The 19,428-nt window shown below is 36.2% G+C and overlaps 1 protein-coding gene across 3 annotated transcripts in view; it reads left to right on the forward strand.

Moving 5' to 3' along the window:
- IGF1 (insulin like growth factor 1) overlaps nucleotides 1-18,679 on the forward strand; it is a 50,463-nt gene extending 31,784 nt beyond the window's left edge. For all 3 annotated transcript variants that reach the window (XM_071551071.1, XM_071551072.1, XM_071551070.1), the window contains 2 exons: nucleotides 8,284-8,465; nucleotides 16,497-18,679. In XM_071551071.1, the coding sequence (XP_071407172.1) occupies nucleotides 8,284-8,465; nucleotides 16,497-16,556 (242 nt within the window). In that variant the 3' untranslated portion in view covers nucleotides 16,557-18,679. The remainder of the gene's footprint in view (nucleotides 1-8,283; nucleotides 8,466-16,496) is intronic.
- The last annotated feature ends 749 nt before the right edge of the window (nucleotides 18,680-19,428 follow it).

A 19,428-nucleotide genomic window follows, 5' to 3' on the forward strand; every position in this document is an offset into this window, starting at 1 on the left:
GCTTAGAGCACATTCAAGTAAATCCACTAAAGTTAATAGTGTAAATAGATACAAAACTGGTGTGAGCAGTGAGCCAGGCCCTTATGGCCTTACCTTCTTTTCCCCTCCTACTTTCTTTTCTATTTTCACACTTATTGAATCATAGAATCATTAAGGTTGGAAAAGATTTTCAAGATCATCAAGCCCAACCCTTAATCAAATATCATCACACCCACAAAACCATATCATAAAACACATACATGTCTTTTGAACACTTCCAGGGGTGGTGACTCCACCACTTCCCTGGGCAGACTGTTCCAATGCTTGACTACCCTTTCAGGGAAGAAATTTTTCCTAATGTCCAACCTGAAGCTCCCTTGGTGCAACTGGAGGGTCTTTCCCCTTTTCTTATCACTTTTTACTTAGAAGAAGAGACTGACTCCCATCTCACCACAATCTCCTTTCAGTTAGTTTTAGAGAGTAATAAGGTCTCACCTGAGCTTCCTTTTCTCAAGACTAAATAACCCCAGCTCTGTCAGCCACTTCTTATCAGACTTGTGCTGCAGACTCTTCCCCAGCACCATTGCCCTCCTCTGGACATGTTCCAACACCTCAATGTGTTTCTTGTAGTGAGGGGCCCATAACTGAACACACTACTCAAAGGTGTGACCTCACCAGTGCAGAACACAGGGGGACTATCACTGGCCACATTATTTCTGATGCAAGCCAGGATGCCATTGACGTTCTTGTCCACCTGGGCACACTGCTGGCTCATTTTCAGCCTGCTGTCAACCAGTACTTGTTTCTAATAAGGGAATGAAAATTGTCTACTCCTACAGTAGGTGACAGGGGCCTATGCTCACCTGCCTACCCTCCTGCAACGGCTACTGCTGTATGAATAAAAATAAAATTGTAATGTGTGTCAATATGTGCACTCCTGGATAGGGGGAAAGGTATTAGACAGGATTTTTAACAGGCATTCACATCTTCTGGCTCTAATCAGATGACGAAGCCAAAATGCAGAAGCAAGAGTACCATGTTTGTTATTTGTTATTTGCTTTTATTTCTCAGAGTACAGCTGAGAGTACAGCTGAGAGTAAGCTAAAAATCCTATTACACAGAGCAAACCACTGCACTGCTTTTTACACTGTCAGTGATGTTAACCACATAGCAGTCATTCTGTTTCACACTGTACATCAGTATTCTGTTCTTCTTACCTCCTTCAAGGAATCTCATCACACCCATCCCCTGCAATCTCTCTAGGTGCCACTAAGAGAGCATTTACTCACTGGACTGTAAGGCTGCAATTGAAAACAAGTGCTCGTTCCTTGTCAGCGTGTTGCAAAGCCTGCTAAGGACAATGGAAATGGTTTTGCTTTTATTTTAATACATCTTGGATCAGGTTATTATATAAGTAACTTTCGACACCTGATTCATCAAGACATAATCCTCACCACACTAAGAAATTTCCTAGTGACTTCAATGATTTCACACAGTTACGGGTTTTGCACTTGTTTAGTAATCCAAATAAAAATAAGCTTTGCATTGGCTATTGTATAAGGATATGGAAGATCCTGTCATGACTGCTTCTCCTTCCACCACACACAATGATGAGCACCTATTATTTACTATGAGAGCATATACAAGAAGAGGAGAGAATGTATTCTCATTATGGATGGATGTCTGTATTACCATTGTCCTCCTTGATGCACTATGGGAGAAACATTTAAATGCAACAATGACCTATTGGCTTCTAATTATCTTGTCCTAAACCCTGATAAACCTGGCTTTTCTTGCAATACTGAATTTCCTTTCAGCAAAGCATTTCCCTTGCCAAAGTATATATTTTTTGGCAGCATCTGGCACTTTCCAGCCTTGGAATCTGACGTAGGCTTGTAAATTGTGCTAGGTCGGCAAGGTTTTCACCCTCTAGAGCACTGAATTGGTGTAAAATAATACATTATATTGTTTCCCACTCTTTCTCCAATTTTTTTCTCCTTAAAAGAATTCTAAACTCTGAAATTCCTGTTTCGTATCCCAGTGCAACATTCAAAACTATAGGTCCTTCTCTTCACATGTTACAAATGGCTTAGGAACTACTGTTTGAAGCATAATGGCACTATCACCTGCTTAGTGCACTTGATGGCCTCCAAAACAGTTGTTCCATAAAAAGAGTGGAGGTCAGCACACCTATATGTGAGAGGAAATTGCTACAAGTGCTGTATTTTTGGAAAAAAAGTTAGGGGAAGAGGAGAATTTTTTACCAATTAAATAGACAATGAAGGAAAAAAAATGCTTCTGAAAGCATATTTCTAGAGAGAAAAAAATACCTCATTCAACTATGTGACAGACTAAATAAATACAGACAGAAATTAAAAATTAAGACACCTTCTGGAATAAATCTACACTTGTCTCACTGACTTTAAAGAGGTGAGATGGTCATTTTACTCTCCATTTGGAACATCAGAGTTATCATTTTTTCATAAGGTGAAGCTTATAAATCTTACTTATTTGGGCAAAACACTCTGTGAAGTACTGATTAATCTCTCTTACAGATCAATCTTGTGTGCCTATGTTTTCCCAGTCATACTTGCCTATTATTTCAGAGCAACAAGCAAATTTCTCATGCCTTGGACTCAGTAATTAATGCAATCCAGTATTCCACAAAGCAGTAACTCTGGTGCAATATCTCAATATTAACAAATGCATATGCTTTCATAAAGATTTTACTTGTGAATACTGATAAAGCTTATCCTCCATTCTTATGCATATTAAATTAGATTTCAGAGCTAGGGCACCCATTCATTGAGAATTTATAAATGCTAATATATGCTCATTTTGATGAATACAAACAAAAACCAGTCTAAGCATAATTATTTTTTTGGCATTAACAAAACATTGAAGGAAAATGAAAACTGAACATCAAATATTGCCGCTTCAAAATGCATGCAACTTATTTACATGAAAAGCAGACTGCCTACTTTGCACATATCTTGAGGTATTTCTGTTAAGGAACTTTACAACAGTCCATAAGATTTGTTATTTGTTTCTCTGTTTGTTTGTTTTAACAGTTCATAGAAGTATCAAAAGCCAGGCATTTCCTACTGATTGAACATTGACTCATAGTTTTCCAAGTACAGATTAGAAATTCCAGAGCACCCTCAAGAAGTATCACCAATATAACATTAAACCATTTGTCTAAGATTATAAGGAGATGAAAAGAGATATCAACAATCTCTTATTTTGCATATGTATGCATTTATAATGCAAAAATAGACAGACATACTAGCCTGACATACAGAACATAGTTAAAGAGGTATGGAGATACATAATTAAACAGTACACTGGTTGCTATGCTTTTTAGAAAAATTTGTAATTATATTCAATTGTTAAATTGGAAATGAAAGAGAATGGCTTTGTACTACTGCAGGGGCATACATTTTGTGATTTATGACAAATTATTTTCAATGGAATTCATTTGCTTTCAAGAAGAACTCCTAGAAGTTGTGCACATACGCTAAGACTAGATCTGTAGTCGAAGAAAGAAAACTATCTCTTTCAGAGGACACAGATATATTTAATTTTAAGCAAAACATTCAACACAGGAATAAGACACTCTCTAGACACACCTCCTTGTTGACTTCACTATCTTAAACTACATCCCTAATTTTCAGATAGCAAAGATGAGCAAAATGAATCTCAAAATCAGCATCCCTAAAAGGCAGACAATAGAGGCAACTCAAAAGCACTCCAGCTGCCAGCTCCCAGTCCGGATCTAGCACACAGGATGAGTTTGCTCAGCTACTGTGTTGTATACAGCACCACAGACTCTCAACCTTATTGTTCAGGCCACAGAAAAATTCTTTCTGACCAACTTACTGCCTTACAGGATGCTCACATACATGCAGGCACTAAGCTGCTATCAATGTTTCAAAATTGTACGAGTTATATTGCCTTGATGTTTTGATGGAAACATTGTGAGTTTCTTGCTACAAGACTCGAGCACACCAATAGGCCAATAGCATTTTGCAATACTTTAAAAGCTGCAGTTACAACTGAAGATTGACTCTAATAGTAGGTTATGAATCAGTTCATTATTTTTCAGATTTATGATGTATTTCTGAATTACAGTCTACATGGCATTCTCGAATTCTACTGCTTGGCTAAAGCAGTACAACAAATACACAGTCACATAAAAGTTCTAGGACACCTAACCCCAGTTTCTCCTAGAGTCCCCTAAAGAGTACATTAGCTTTTTGTTTATCCTGGGCCATTTCTTATGTAATTTTTAATGTCAATACTACAACAGTAAATTGTGATCCTACACAGAATGTGTAGATAAGTTGACATTCAAAACTTCTGTAGTTCACCTGCACAAGTGCTCCTCACATTGGAACCCTTGGTAGAAAAGAACCAATGGCAGCAACAGTAAGATATTTTGAAGGGTTGGGATGAAACAGAGAAATCTAGTGTAAGTCCTACTGAATTACTCCACTGACTCTGGATTATTTAAGGGGAAGTGCTGTTAGTACAGAAGTCAGTTGTTTAACTACTGGAATTCTATACCTTGGTCTGCTTTCTACAGGGGACTTCAAAATAGTGTGACTATACTTTGTATCTGTTTGTCACACATTGAAAGAAACATTCACGTATTTGACAGAGTTGATTAAACAAGGGCCAAATATTCTATTAAGTAAACTTTGACCTACATGATATGAAATTCCTTTGAGCTGGCAACTGACAAAAAAGGAAACAAACCTCCAAGGAAATGGGTGTATGTCAGCAAAAAGGAATGCCTAGGACTGTGGTATGTCCACAGGCAGCACTTTGAAGGTTGAGTAAATATAAGGAACTTTTTGACAACAGTTTGAAGGCAGCACTCAAATTATGTCAGAAAGATGAGAAAGAACTGTATGGCTTCACACTATAGTGACATGGAAGGTCCAGTCTATATTGAAGGCAATATTATTAAAAAAAACGTGGAACAGAAATCATATTAAAAATGCAGAACCATCAACCATTTATTTACCAATATGAGAAGTTAAGTGCTTAGTTACACCAGCCCCAATGTAGGAGAGCACTCAGGCATGTGATCACTGTTGAACATATCCTTTAGTCCAACACATTATCTAGGAGTTTGAGCATTTGCCAAGATCTAAATGTATACTTTGGTAACTTGATGAACTGGGACCGTCTGATCCTGCAGTCCTTCCAGAAGCAGATGGGCCAAATAATGATAACGTCTGTAGAAGTGGTAGTATCTCCTTGTTATTGTTTATCTCACCTTTCTCTATGATAGCATCTTTGTAAACTGCAACACTTGAGAGGACAGCAGAAATTTAAAATCTATTGGTTTATAATTACTTTAGACATCAGATACTTCTCAGTCATGATTGAGAATCATGATTACTGAAAAAGAGTATTTTTTTCTATTAATTTGCTCTCTAGGTACTTTAGCACTTTAGCTACTATCACTTTCCATATTGCCCAAATGTTAAGCATACTTGATTGCTTAGGTCTTTCAAAAACCTTGGGAAAATATTTTTTGAAAGAAAAAAATCTAACTTCACAAGGCTAATTATATCTCTTTATGAAGGATGAGCATTTACTATGCCATGTAACACATGAATATCTAAGCCTATAAATAAATAAGTTTAAAGTTTCCTAGCTGACCACATCACTGATGTGGTAGCGATTCCATTCCAATGTTGTTACACATACCATACAGATATTTTAAAGAGCAATTAGACATTATATAATCCTTCATAAAATTATTATCCTTTCAGAAAGAAAATTAACGCATAGATGTCTTTGGCCTGGCTACGCTAAAAATTATTTTGAAGTACACTGAGATTTTCACCAGAAAGATTCCAGAATCCAGGATTGGTCTTAACTATTGATGCATATGATAGTGAGAAGAAATGTTGCCACTGAATACTTAATGAGTCAGGCACTGCTTCATAGGTTACTAAAGGTAATTTATCAACTTTATAAATGGTTGAATTCAGACACTGAAGGGTAAAATAACTTGAACAGAAGCTTTCAAGGTGTGGCTGCTTAGGCAAAATTGGCAGACTGAGAAAAGAAAGAGAAGCTTAACTAATCAGTTCTTTGTACCTATAGTTCAGCTGGATAGATTAGGAATACCCAGGAAGAGAATTTACTCTTCCACTCTTTAAACGGGAGCAAGACAAAATGTGGCACAGCTCTGGGTATACTGGAAATTAATGACACTCCACACTCTATCATGACTGATAAATTTTAAAAGTATTAAGCTAAAACAACTGGATTAATAGGCTAAACTAGATATTAGGCTAAAACAACAGATTTCAGGAAACAACTCCAGGGAAGAGCTTGTAATTTATATTATAACTCAATGAGGAAAAATAGTCTGGAAAAAAAACCAAAACAAAACTCTGCATCTTAATATTTATAATATTTTCCATGATACACATGAAACAAGACATGCACACAGACAAACCAAAATATTACTCTAATCTACTTCTGGCTTGCTGTTCTGTTTAGTCTTATGAAACAAATGATTTAGCAGGCAATGTACAATATAGAGGCCCTTGGTGGATTAGAATATACTAAGTAAGCATGTTTTTCTTTTTGTTTAATTTATAGTCCCAGGAAAGAAAAAAAAAAAAAAGAGGCATTTAAAAACCTGTTGTCTGAGGTTACAAAGCTCATAGGGATAGTTAGTTCTTAGTTGTCTGTATTGCTGGCTAAAATGTGACATACTATACCACTAGAGGTCTTTTCATTTACTGATATTCTAAGGCCTCAAGGGTTCTTCATCAGTGCATACACGTTTTAATCACAGGGAAATGCAAAATGCAGAGTTGTCTTTTCAAATTGACAACTGCAGGACAAGTACATTGATATTAACCTGGAATTGCTATATAAGCACTGGGCACAATAATTTCCCAAAGAGAAACTAAATTTTCATCTTTTTTGATACCCTTGCCCTTTATCTAGCTTGAGTAGTTCTTCAAATGTAAACTCCTGCCCAACTCTGTGAATAACAGATCTTTGGTCTCAGTGATAAAACTGAAAGGGGGGGGGTAAGACAAGAAATTGGTAGGGTTGACTGAGTTACTTCATTTTTTGGCTCTTGGTGCAATTTTCTTTCCTTTTTTTTCCATATTTTTCGGTTCTTAACCAATGTGTATCATTCTGTAAATGGAAATATTTAATGCTGAAAATGTCAAAACAGTACACTTAATCTTTTCAGAATTTTACTGTCCGAAATCAAATTCTACAAGAATTTTAAAACAGATGTAGTGAGTAAACAACTACTTACTCTTTGTGAATTTACTGTTCCTTCATTTCTATTTAGTCATAACAGGGCAACTACACATCCAACCAGGTTGCATACAAACAAGCCCAGGAAATAGTGGGTCTTTAATCTTTGCATAGTATAGCAGAGAAATCAGCAGTTAGTAAGGAAATCGTAAACCACTTGGGAAAAGGAGACAAAAATATGTGCGTAAGAGTTGTATGAATGAAAATGTCAGCCTTTACTGGAGCTGAGTGAAAAGTGCAAAATATTTGCCAATTAAGTAGTTTCTACAGATGCCTGGTGCAAATGCAAAACACAGGAAAACCATGTCATGTCAGTGCCATTTCCTACCTTGTGCAAGTTTATGGAATATAAAATCTGCTTTTATCTGTTCCATCAACCACCTTCCTATTTTTGCTGCCGTTCATCAGTTACTTTGTTACCTTATTTCCTGCTTCCCACTAGCTTTGGAGCTTGCAGATCTTACAGCCTGTGCAGTTGTATACAGTATTTATTTCCCCTCTGGAACACACTCCGACTTCACAAAGTAGCTTGGTGCAGCCTTTTTTATTAGGAAATACCTGTCTACAACACAGTCATGATCTGTGATCTTTACACACCAGCTACCTCAGTTAGCTCAATAATCAATTTTCATCCAAACGCTGAAGGACAAATTCCTTTGTAAGGCTGGTAAATGCCAGATTTGAGCTTCATCCCTCTTCATTTTCAATGGTAAGACAGTTCAAGAAAATATTTTAATAATAATTTTCTAAAAAGGTATAAATTCCTCAAATGCTTAAAAAGCAAACACCCATATACAGAGATCAAAGCTGGCTGTTTCCAGGAATGTCCTTCAAAGGTGTATTTGAGAACAGAGTCTTAGAATAAATACACACAGGTAGGCTCTACAATGGTCATTGGTGATTCAGTTACTATAAAGCAAGTTAATGATATGACTGTTTGTGAGATCCTTGCATTGTCTTTCTAACATAAAACCTTTCCACTTGTGTTTTGCATAGGTAAGCCAACAGGGTATGGATCCAGCAGTAGACGCTTACACCACAAGGGGATAGTGGATGAATGCTGCTTCCAGAGCTGTGACCTGAGGAGGCTGGAGATGTATTGTGCTCCAATAAAGCCACCGAAATCTGCACGGTCTGTACGTGCTCAGCGCCACACTGATATGCCAAAAGCACAAAAGGTAGGCCAGGCTGGGAAAAATTCACAACTAACAAACAAACAAACCAAGCTAAGAAAAAAAAATCAACCAAAACCCCCCTAAGTATTTTAGGTAAGGAAAATTCTATTAAGGCTGGTAACATAGAAAGCAATTGATGTGTTCTGCCTACTAGATTTAGTGGAGTTTTGGAAAACAGTTTCCATAGTAGGAAATAAGTAAGAAATGGTGTGTTCCATCTCATCTCTTAAAACACTGAATAAAACATGGATCTGCTAAGCCAGTAGCTGTAAGGCTTTATCCTGCTATAGAGTAATAAGTGATAAGTCCTCACGTCATTCAATCATAAATAGCACCTAAGACTTCTTTCAAAACAGAAACCAAACACTGAATGTTTAACAACTCATCTATCCAGAATCACTTCACTCACTCTTCCCTTTTAGGGAGAGGTAGAGTGAGTGCTCAAAATGGACAACACTGCTCTTCTGCTATTCCTTTTGCATGTAAAAGAACAAATTTTTTTCTTTCTTTATTATTTCTTTTTTTTTATTTATCAGAGCTAAATTAAATGGATAGTCACTGCAAACATTGCATACTTCATTTCAATTATTTTAAGTATAATATATATCCTCCAAGCACTTCTATTATTGATTGGTATTATTTATATAGATGTGGAGTTCAGAATATCCAGATTTTTGTTCCTGTGATACTGGATACATTGTATATATATGTATCAATAGAGCCTATAGTTCAGAAAATCCATTTTAGACTAGGCTACAATTATGTCTAACCATCTCTCCTGTTTAAGTTCTGAACATCTGTTTTACATGTTATCTGTCTTCTGCTGTAACTCTCTGTTGATTTATTTTATTGCTGTTGACCCTGCCTGTCCTACACATGTTGGCCCCACTCCTGCATTTATCTCAAAAATTTTGCTTGTAAGAAATGGGACTGCATGAAAACCTAAGATTTCATAGGAAGTCAGGAAACCAGTACTGCATATTAATTTCCTTAATATCATATTTATGAAAAGAAAAATTGCAATCTTTCCAGTTCCATTCTTTTCCATAAGTCAATCCTTAGAATGGAATCCCTTCACCTCTTCTTCATTAGTTTTCAAACTCTTAAAGCAGGGTCTGTGTGATCCTTCCTAGGAAGTACCACCTTAGCCCTCAGTATCACAAAGGGCACACAGGGCAACAAGTGAAGACGTCTTTAGGTAGAGCTCAACTATAGACAAGAAAACCCTGTGGTTTTTTTTCTTAGCTGAGTGCACATACACTTAAGGCTTGCTGGAAAAGCAGGAAACAGGCTTGGCCGGTAATCTGTGTGCTCCTTCCCATACTCGTTGCTAAGGTGATTGGTAAAACATTCAAATAAAGGAGACAAGATACCTGCCAGCTCTCTGATGGAACTCCACACCACTTTCCTTGGAGGACTAAGGAATGATGTCATTCTTTAGGCAGCTGTCCTCTTCCCAGTTCAAAACATAGGCAGGAGAACACTTTTCTTACAAACAGGAAGGACCAGAAGAAAGGCCTTGTATCTTCCTCCAGCATCAGGGGAGGAAGTATTCAGGAGGGGAACTGGAAGAATAAAGAAAATAGAGAATACGTAACTGAGAAAGCCTAACTGCAGAAGAAATCATCCAGGAAATTAAAAAGAGAAAAAATCAAGAGGTGAAAAGGGCAGTAAAAGGACATTGAGGAGCACAAGAAAAGAAAGGGGAGGGAATTGGATCAAAGGGGTTGAGAAGATGCAAAATATTGAAGAATTGAATGAACCCTAACACCAAAAAGATGAGATTTTGAATAAAAGGTAGAGAAAATAAAATTACAGAAAAACTAATATTAAAGAAAACAACACCTTTAAAGAAAATGTATGCGAAAAGCAAAAGAAAGTTGAACGGAAGGAAAAAAAAGTCATAAATTCTTCTTGATAGGAACTTGGTAATAAAATAACAGAAATCTGATGGGGAAATCAAAGACATTTTCATTATTATTTGTGGATAGAAAAAATTCTATTGAGGAAACAAAAATACAGAAGGGGAAGGAGAAATTATTATTCAGATTTTTGACAGATAAAAGGAAAATACAGGGAAGGGAAGATAAGCAGAACTAATTAGGAAAAACTCTGGTACATATTGTCATATAATAGTTTCTTTATTTTTTTTTCAGCAGTTGTACATAGCTCCATTAAGAAAGACAATTATGTTTATACTTTCTTTAAATAGACTCTCTCAATATGAATATATTTAGCTAGTTCATAGTGTTAATATGTCACTGATTTTAATCAAAAAATAGTTATGCTGAAGTCAAATTATTTTTCAGTTAGGCAATTTTTCTGCTTGAATATATTTTTCTCAATATTATATGTTATATATGAGATATATATCATACATAGAAGGTGAATATATATATGTAAGATATATTATCTTTTTACAATTTTCTTATCAAATGCAAGATTTAAGGTAAAGTGGAATATGTAAAATGTTCTGCAGTTACTCTCAGACTTCATAGACAATCAGTTTCTTATGCCTCTCATAAATTTGATGTAGTCTTTATTTGGCATCTCCCCTAACTTTTTAAATGACAAATCCAGCATTTGGGTTTTGGTTTAAGTGATTTTAGTGTTTAAGTAACTGATCTACTTCCCCAGTTCCTTGAGCAGATCGTTCTTCCTACACACAACTTGGTAGAATATCTTATTTCATTGGAGCAGGAATCTCCTGCTTATAGGCTGTGTTAATGCAGATCTTTAGTCATTACATTACAAATATAAGTTACACTACATGGACTAATTTGAATAGTGAGGGACAGGTACTGTATGATTAATGCATTTTTGCTGCTATGAGGCCAACATCAAGTACTTGTCTTAATAAAATTATAGAGACTGTATGTGCAGAGTTTTCCTTGTAGCTAATAAATAAAATATTTTATAAGACCATTATTTGGCCTGTTCTGGGACCATTACTCACAAAGAAACATAAAAGTATATTGAAAACTAGAAAATAAGCATTGTTATGATATACTAGATGTATTTTATATGCAGCATAATTTACAGATTAAAAAAACCACACAAAAAAGAAAAAAACCCAAACCATCCTGCAGGATGTGTTCTTCATTCATTTAGTGATCACTTATCAATTCTGCTTATTCAGAGCCTGTGTTTTTTTAATTGCTTGCTATTTGAATGCTCTGTTTAAAGCTCTCATTAGAATTCTGACTGTTTAAAATGAGAAATGCTTAGGTATTTACCTTCTAGAAGTGTTTAAAAATTGGAAGTGTTCAACTGCATAATACAAATCCATTATAAAATTATACCTCACTTGTAGTCAGTTATGAGAGCAGATATTATTAAAGACACGCAACTCAATCATATGTCAGCATTTCTCAACCCAAAAGAGATGTTCCTTAATTTATAGCAGAGAGAACAGGTGCTAAACCAGAGAACATTACGGATCAAAACTGGGTTTTTTAACCTAAAACTGTGAGAATAAACCTTGACATTGTCTACAGATTAAAATGTCATTTAATGAGAAAATATATTAGCTAGTGAGGTTGGAGTTAAAACATCAAGAAACTTTCAATATTTGTGCTGGAAAGTAAAGTAATGGTTTCAGCTATTTTTACACTAAATATATATTTGGACTTTTGAAGTTCAAAAGAAGAGCAAGAAGGGGAGTTAAAGTCCTGTCTTCAGTGTGCCAGTCCCATCTAGTTTTTCTTTCATTCATCTCTTTCTCTCCTGAGAAAATGCTAATAAAAGTTTATTCAACTACAGTTAATAATAACTGTATATGTGAGGGAAGACTGTGACTTTTCTAAATGAAACAGTGACACAGAACCAATGTCACAAAGTTCTTAATAATTGACCTGGAAAATTAATGTGGTAAGGCTGATTTTAAAATTTGGTAAAAGAGAATCACACAATCATTTAGGTTGGAAAAGACCTCTGGGATCATTGAGTTCAATCACTAACCCAGCACTGCCAAGTCCACCGCTATATCATGTCTCTAAGTGCCAAATCTACACATCTTTTAAATGCCTTCAAGATTTCCTTAGGCAGCTTATTGCAGTGCTTGACAACCCTTTCTATGAAGGAATTTGTCCTATCATCCAATCTAAACCACTCCTAGCATAACTTGAACTTGTTCATGAATGCAGTGCCATGCCATGCCCTTGCACCCTGAGCAAAAGAGGTGCACACCAGGATATAGTTTTGCTCTTCCTCTAGTTTTCGAGCCTTATTTTTCCCTAGATCTATATGTGAAAAATATACATAAATATATATAACAACAAAATATGAATAAGAAGTAGATTCAAAAATACTTTTCAGATTTTATCTAATCTTCAAAATTTAAATAAATACTGAGTGGGACTAAGAGAGAAAGGGAAAAGATATTAGTATTTTTAGCTTAAGAAAATGCCATTAAGAAAACAGAAGAAGTATTACATTATTTCTCTTTAATTTTTCTAAGACTGGCAGATTCTTTTGTAATTGGCTCAGTAGCACCTCACAGATACATTTACAGGCCAAAATACGCACAACAGCACCAATCCTAATTTCTGTTGCAGCCATGCCACATTACCAAGCCAATGAAGGAATTTTTAGGTGTAACAGATAGAAGGACTTGGCCTCTTCAGAGAATAATTTTCTCTCATTTCTTACTTTCCAGTCCTGCTTTTATGATACCGATCACACTGCCCACAGAACTGTAAAGCTTTCAAAGACACCCCAGAGAGCTTGTAGCTAAGATATCATGCCTGTTACTACAAATACTAGACTTTCCATTTTTACCAGTAGAGCAAGAGAATTTTTAATGTCAATACGAGGTTTGAATGTGTGTCCTAAAAGGATAAGAAGGCTGCTGCATGCTTCCCAATACCCTTCCATCTCAGTTAAATGACCACTGCCATGACTGAGGTTGTACGGCCAGATTTCATGAACAGAGATTTGGGCAGGGCTCTCCCCACATGGGTGTACCCTTCCAGCCTGCGCAGTGGATTTTTTAGGTGAGGCACAGTGTGTGCAGAACTGGCCTCACCATTTAAGTCCTGAGGTCCATCTGCCACGGCCGAGCGAGCTTGGACAGTGCCAGTGAAGTTCTGCTTAGCATCCGAGATCTGGGATGGCAGGGAGACATTTAACTGCCAGGGGATGGTCCCTACTGAGACTTGAATTCACGACCTTGGGATTCAGAGTCTGGAGTGCTCTCCTTTACACCACGGGACCACCTCATGACTGAGGTAGTTGTTATCCTTATGTCAGTGATGTCTCCAAAGATCCATGCTGAAAGTAATTGGTTAGACATCTGCACTTCTCCATTCATGAACTGACATATAAAGTTCAGTTTTTGCATCTCTCATCTTAAAATGATTATTGCCTTTGTCTGGGTCTGAATATCAGCTAGAGGATATGACAATAAAACGAACATCACAGATGCAATTTGATCTCCAACTACCTTTTTGTCAAAGACTTGCAATATTAGACAAATTCTTCTCTACCAGTACAAATGTAGGTCTGAGAACCTGATGCAAGCATTCACATCCTGTGGTTTGGTTTTGGTGGGTTTTTTTTTCCAATCCCAAAAAGTCTCAGCATTGCATACATGAAAAAATGTGGTTTTGTGGGTCAAAGCATTTTCTGGCATGCATGTTAGGGCTACTACCACTAGTGGCACTTATTTGTCATTATTCATCAAAATGCTGATTCTGGAGAAGAAAATGTTCTACAAGTAACCTGCCATCTTCCTTCAATTTCAAAGCTAGTTTGTGTATCATGACAGCTTTTTTTCACATACATGCCAGTATTAAAAGCTCTAACTGAAACCCCACTGCATCTTAATATCTGCTTCATTTGGATGATAAAGCCATTTTAAAGTCAGACAACAACAGCGGTGGAAATAATTTATATTTTCATTTGCAAAAAATGGCAGTTAATTTTCAATCTAAATATACTTTGAAAATCACTCCAACGCAGAATAGCTATTCTTTCATTTTAAGTCTCTCATTGTCCATTTTATAGATCATGAATGTGCAGTCCTTAAGAATGTATGACGTTTTGCAAATAAAATGTAGCACGTAAAATTTTATTATATGCTGGTAAACTCTCTTCAAAGAAGAGCACCTAGGGTCAGCACCAAGGAGAATATTTTGTTTTGTTGCTGTGTAGAAAAAAAAATGGGCAGATGAGTAAAGAAATTCCCATTTTCTTACTTCATTGTAAGAGATATAGGCATTTGTAGAATGAGGCAGGATGTTGGCAGAATCCTGTGAAACACTGCAATGATGATTTTAATGAAAATCAGTGAAAATTGAAGGGTTCACACAGAATGAGTATTTCAGGGTGAAAACTGAGGTACAGCTTAGGGATAACTAAAGACAGGAAAGGTAGTTTTGGAAAAGCTGGAACAGAAACAGGCAAGGAAAATCAGAAAATATTTTAATTTATGGTTCAGAAGAATTCTGTTGACAATTCTGATTCTGTATTTGATTGATGCTAAGGAAGTTATTCTACAGCAATATTAACAAAATAGAATGAAGACAAGCCAGCATCCTTCTGAACTTTTCACAGGCAGAGTTACTAGGTGATTAATCTAGTCTAGAACTGCAGATTCCTAAAAAAGACACTTCTTCATTATGAATACTTTGCTATTATCATCACTGACAGGCCAAGCTTGTTAAATTGAGTTGGGCTCGATGCTTTTCATTTGTTAGTGGTATAATTAATGTAACAATTGCTAGTACTGCTTTGGTTTTATTTTATATACTTAAAATAATAATTCAATTCATATCCATCAGAATCCAATCCAAATCCACTGAAAATTAATACGCTCTATGTGAGCTCAAGTTTTCTGATCCTTTGCCAGTTTCTGATTTATTTTATGTTTAATAGATATTGAAGTTAAATGGAAAAGTTATATATAGAATATTATTTTATATGGGAAATCACCAAAACCCCACAAAACTGTAATGTTCAAAAATAGCTTCCATTTTCTTTCTGTCCATCAGAGAAGCAGTCAAATCTTATTACTTTTTAAATTCTAGAGGCTTCACTTCCCAATTTTTAGGGTTTAATAGAAGCTAATGCAGTGGTAATGCTGGATAGAGATGCTTCACATTTCACAGAGAGAGTTTTTATCTTGGCTTTTTAGAACAACAGACATGATTTCAGTTAACTAACAATTTGACTTCTGCTGAGGATTATAAATATGGAGAGTCACTCAACAATTCTGCCCTTAGTCTGATACAGATGTGTCAAAGCTTTAGGCCCAGCAAATGTTTAGCAGCATGGCAAATAAGGAAATCCAACTGAAATATATATACAATATATGAATTTTGCATATGAAATATGAATGAAATATATATCACTGCTACTGGGAACTGGCCTGTAGATGTAACGGCAGTGAACAGAAGGCATTATTCATTCCAAAGCTCTCTTAATTTGCTTGACACATCACTCTGTCTGTTTTGAAAATACAAATTATTTGGCTGGAGCTCCTACATTGAACCCATAGTTTTTATCCTCCTAAAGGCCTTATCCAAAAAAATCTGACATATCTAATATGCCACTTATGCAATATGTAGCTAGCAGACCAATATTGAAAACACTGGGTACCAAAGCCCAAAAAACTCCATAAATCCAACAGTGACAGCTCTGAAGTTCCCCGGCCCTGGTACATCCTGATTCTGCAAATGTCCGTGTGAAAGAAAGAACATCTTTGGTACCCACTGTATGCCAAAGCCCATCCAGATTCCAGTAAGCAGATGTTTCCTCTGCCAAGATCAACAATGACAGGGACCATTTATGTCCAGGAGAACTGAAAATTAAGGGTACAGAAGTTGTGGATAGTCAAGTTCCCTGTAGATAATTGAACTACTGGTTCAAACACAAGGGAATGTTCTCTGCAGACTATTCTCTGTGAACTGGCAGAAGGGGGGGGGTCTAACAACTCCAGCGTTCTGGGGAACTGTTTACCCACTGTTACAAGTTTTGTGGTCATACAAAGTATTAAAACATATCTGTAATAAATTTTTCTTTCTAAACCTTCAGGAAGTGCATTTGAAGAATACAAGTAGAGGGAACACAGGAAACAGAAATTACAGAATGTAAGAACATGCCATCCACAAGAATGAAGAATGAATGTGCCATCTGCAGGATACTTTGCTGTAAATAAATTATTTGTTAAACATTGGAAGACTTAAAAAAACCTTTGTTTTAAAAAGCTTGATGCAATCTCAACCAATGGGCATTCTCCCAGTGAACAATGCAACTAAACATTCCAATATTAAGTCTTTAAAGAACAGAACGTTTTAACCAGCCCAGAGCTAAAAATTCTGAGGTTGATATATTACTGTTTGTTAACCTGTTTTAGATGTCCTGCACAAAAACTCTTAAAGTCCTGTGCCCCTCAAAAGCCTACAAATTTATGGGCCTTTGATGGATCCAATTGCACTAAATTAACCTATGAACACTGGCTGCTGGAGTCATTCATCAGCCTTGTCTAAGTGGTGTTTTTTTATTTGCACTTCTATACAAGCAACAGGCTGTTTGTTTTACAGTGTCTGATAACATTGTTTGTCTACCCCTTCATATTTGCACAGTTTGACATTCCCAGTAACAGCAGCAGTAAGGTAACATATACAGTTTTAAACATCCATTAATTCCATCTGTGGAATTTTGACAGAATATGGGTTATAGATGCATTTGTTTTAAGATAGTTTTATTCTTCCTTCTCTTGCAAACATGCAGTTTATTGCAATTTGTGAGACAAAAGATTTTTAAAAACAGTTAAAGCATACATAGGCTCTCAAACCAGTAATGACTCTTCCAGGTAATTATTTTGCAACAGTATAGGTAACTTCTTTCTTCCGCCATATAATGCAGTATGTAAAATTTAGCATATGAATAATACACATATATCACACAGTATGTAAAAATCTCTGTTTTATAGTACAACGGTGCTATTTTATAGTTTGTTACATGAAAGAGTCTGGCCAAAACCGTAATAGGTAAAAGCAAATGTGGAAGGACCAAGCCAAAGATTAAATAACAAAATAGTTTCAAAACTACTCAGCTTAAATCAACTGAAATGCCTTCAGATTTCAATGCCCTAATAACTTTCTCATCTTCAAAAGAATATTCAGAAACTTGTTTCCTGTTAGATGTTTGAATGGTGGGTTTTCACTTACGGTTATGTGGAACATAAATTCATAGATGTCTAGGCCCAGAGAAGACAATTTAAAAACAGTCCTCAAGTGAGTTCAAAGGGTAGTCCATCAGGACCTAAATCTTCCTCAAATATCAGCATTTGGTATAAACATAACAGAGTAGTACTCAAGTTCCTTTCCATTTTAATTCTTTCCACAATCAGATGGGACTTAACTGACTGATAAGTGGGCTTCTGTATCTCTCTGTAAATCAGAAAAACTGATCTAATCAGCAAATTACAGCATAGAAAGAGTCCTCAAAAAGAGATTAACAATTAAATCCTTACATCCTTACTTAACAATCACCTGTTACATAACTTTCATAGGCATTGCACTGGTTCTACCTTGAATAACACTGTGCCCAAAGTTCATTTCTGTAAATCAGCTCAGTGCTAGATTGGCCATGCCGTGAAGGGAGACAGGTAGCCCAGGACAGTGTCCCAAGGTGAGCAATAAACTTCTCTGTGAGAGAAGGGAAGATGGGGCAGGGGCTCAATACACTGTTACACCCTGTCCAAGAACTCCAGTGTGGGCCCACTTGGCTTCTTCCCCCCACCACTCTGCATGTGGTAAGTCCAGAAAAGATGAAGCATCTCTTACGCAACCCCAAAGGGAGCCTGGACAATACTGTATGAAGGGAGCAGTTAGGGAGATGTTATAGTATATCTATAAAGGGAGTATCTCTTTTTAAAGGCTCAAATCTGCCTTACTTTCTACTACATCCAAGGGAGTAGATAACTGAAGAATTGACTAAAGCACAGGAAAAGGTTCTCTGCAGACTGCATATATACAGCAGCTCAATATTTCCTTGTGAAACAAGGTGGGTCTTAAGAATCTAACAAATTATTATATTTCCTTTTTTATTCCCATAGCAAATTTGTGGTTTGTATTTTTTAACAAGTGCAATGTATTCCTATGCAATTCTTTAAGCCCTCTGCTTTCTGTGAGATGGATGTCTATATGCACAATAAGCTGCCATAGCAATGTAAAAGTAGAACAGTAAATGAATAAAAAGAATATGTCACAGCTGTCACTGACTGAGATAGTTATGTTCAAAAAGGAAGAAAGTAAAGAGAAACAGGTGTGGGAACTGACCTAAATTGTGTGCCATCAATTCAATAAACAGAGTTAGCAATTTTGATACCTGCCACAGCTCCTACAGACCTTTTTTTGGCAGGGGGGATGGAGAGAGAAGCACTTTTACTTTACTGGCTGTTATAATTTTGAAATGCAATCTAGGAATAAGCCATTATTTTGATATCACAGGCATAATACATATTTCAAGTCCCATGATCCTTTCTGTCCCGTCTCCTCTGACGTTCTAAGGGGAAGAAGGAAGAAAGGTGTGAATGTAAAAAGCAATTTGCAGATAGCTCTGGTGGCAACTTTCTTTGTAGATAACATTTTTACTGATGCACCATTAACATAACTGAATAACTATACACCATTTTGCACTAATTCCTGTGAATTAATTCAAAATTTTTGCCTTATCTTGGGATTCTCACACTCACATTCTCACCACTATATTTCTCCTGTTGAGAAATCATAATCAGAAAATGTCACTCAGACACAGCAGTATCTAACATCACAACTTGACAACTGTCTAAACAAATTAGAACAATTCTTGAAAGAAACTAAAATAAATAATGAATAGCTACAAATTTCAAAAGCAACACTCTGCTTTACTAGAGAATAAATGGTATCAAAAAATGGAAAGTAGCTCCAGCCCCGCAGAGGTAAGAAATGCATGGATGGGAAATGCACTTTTTGTAAGA

Source organism: Pithys albifrons, chromosome 3 (assembly GCF_047495875.1).
Source record: "Pithys albifrons albifrons isolate INPA30051 chromosome 3, PitAlb_v1, whole genome shotgun sequence".
Taxonomy (NCBI): Eukaryota; Metazoa; Chordata; class Aves; order Passeriformes; family Thamnophilidae; genus Pithys; species Pithys albifrons.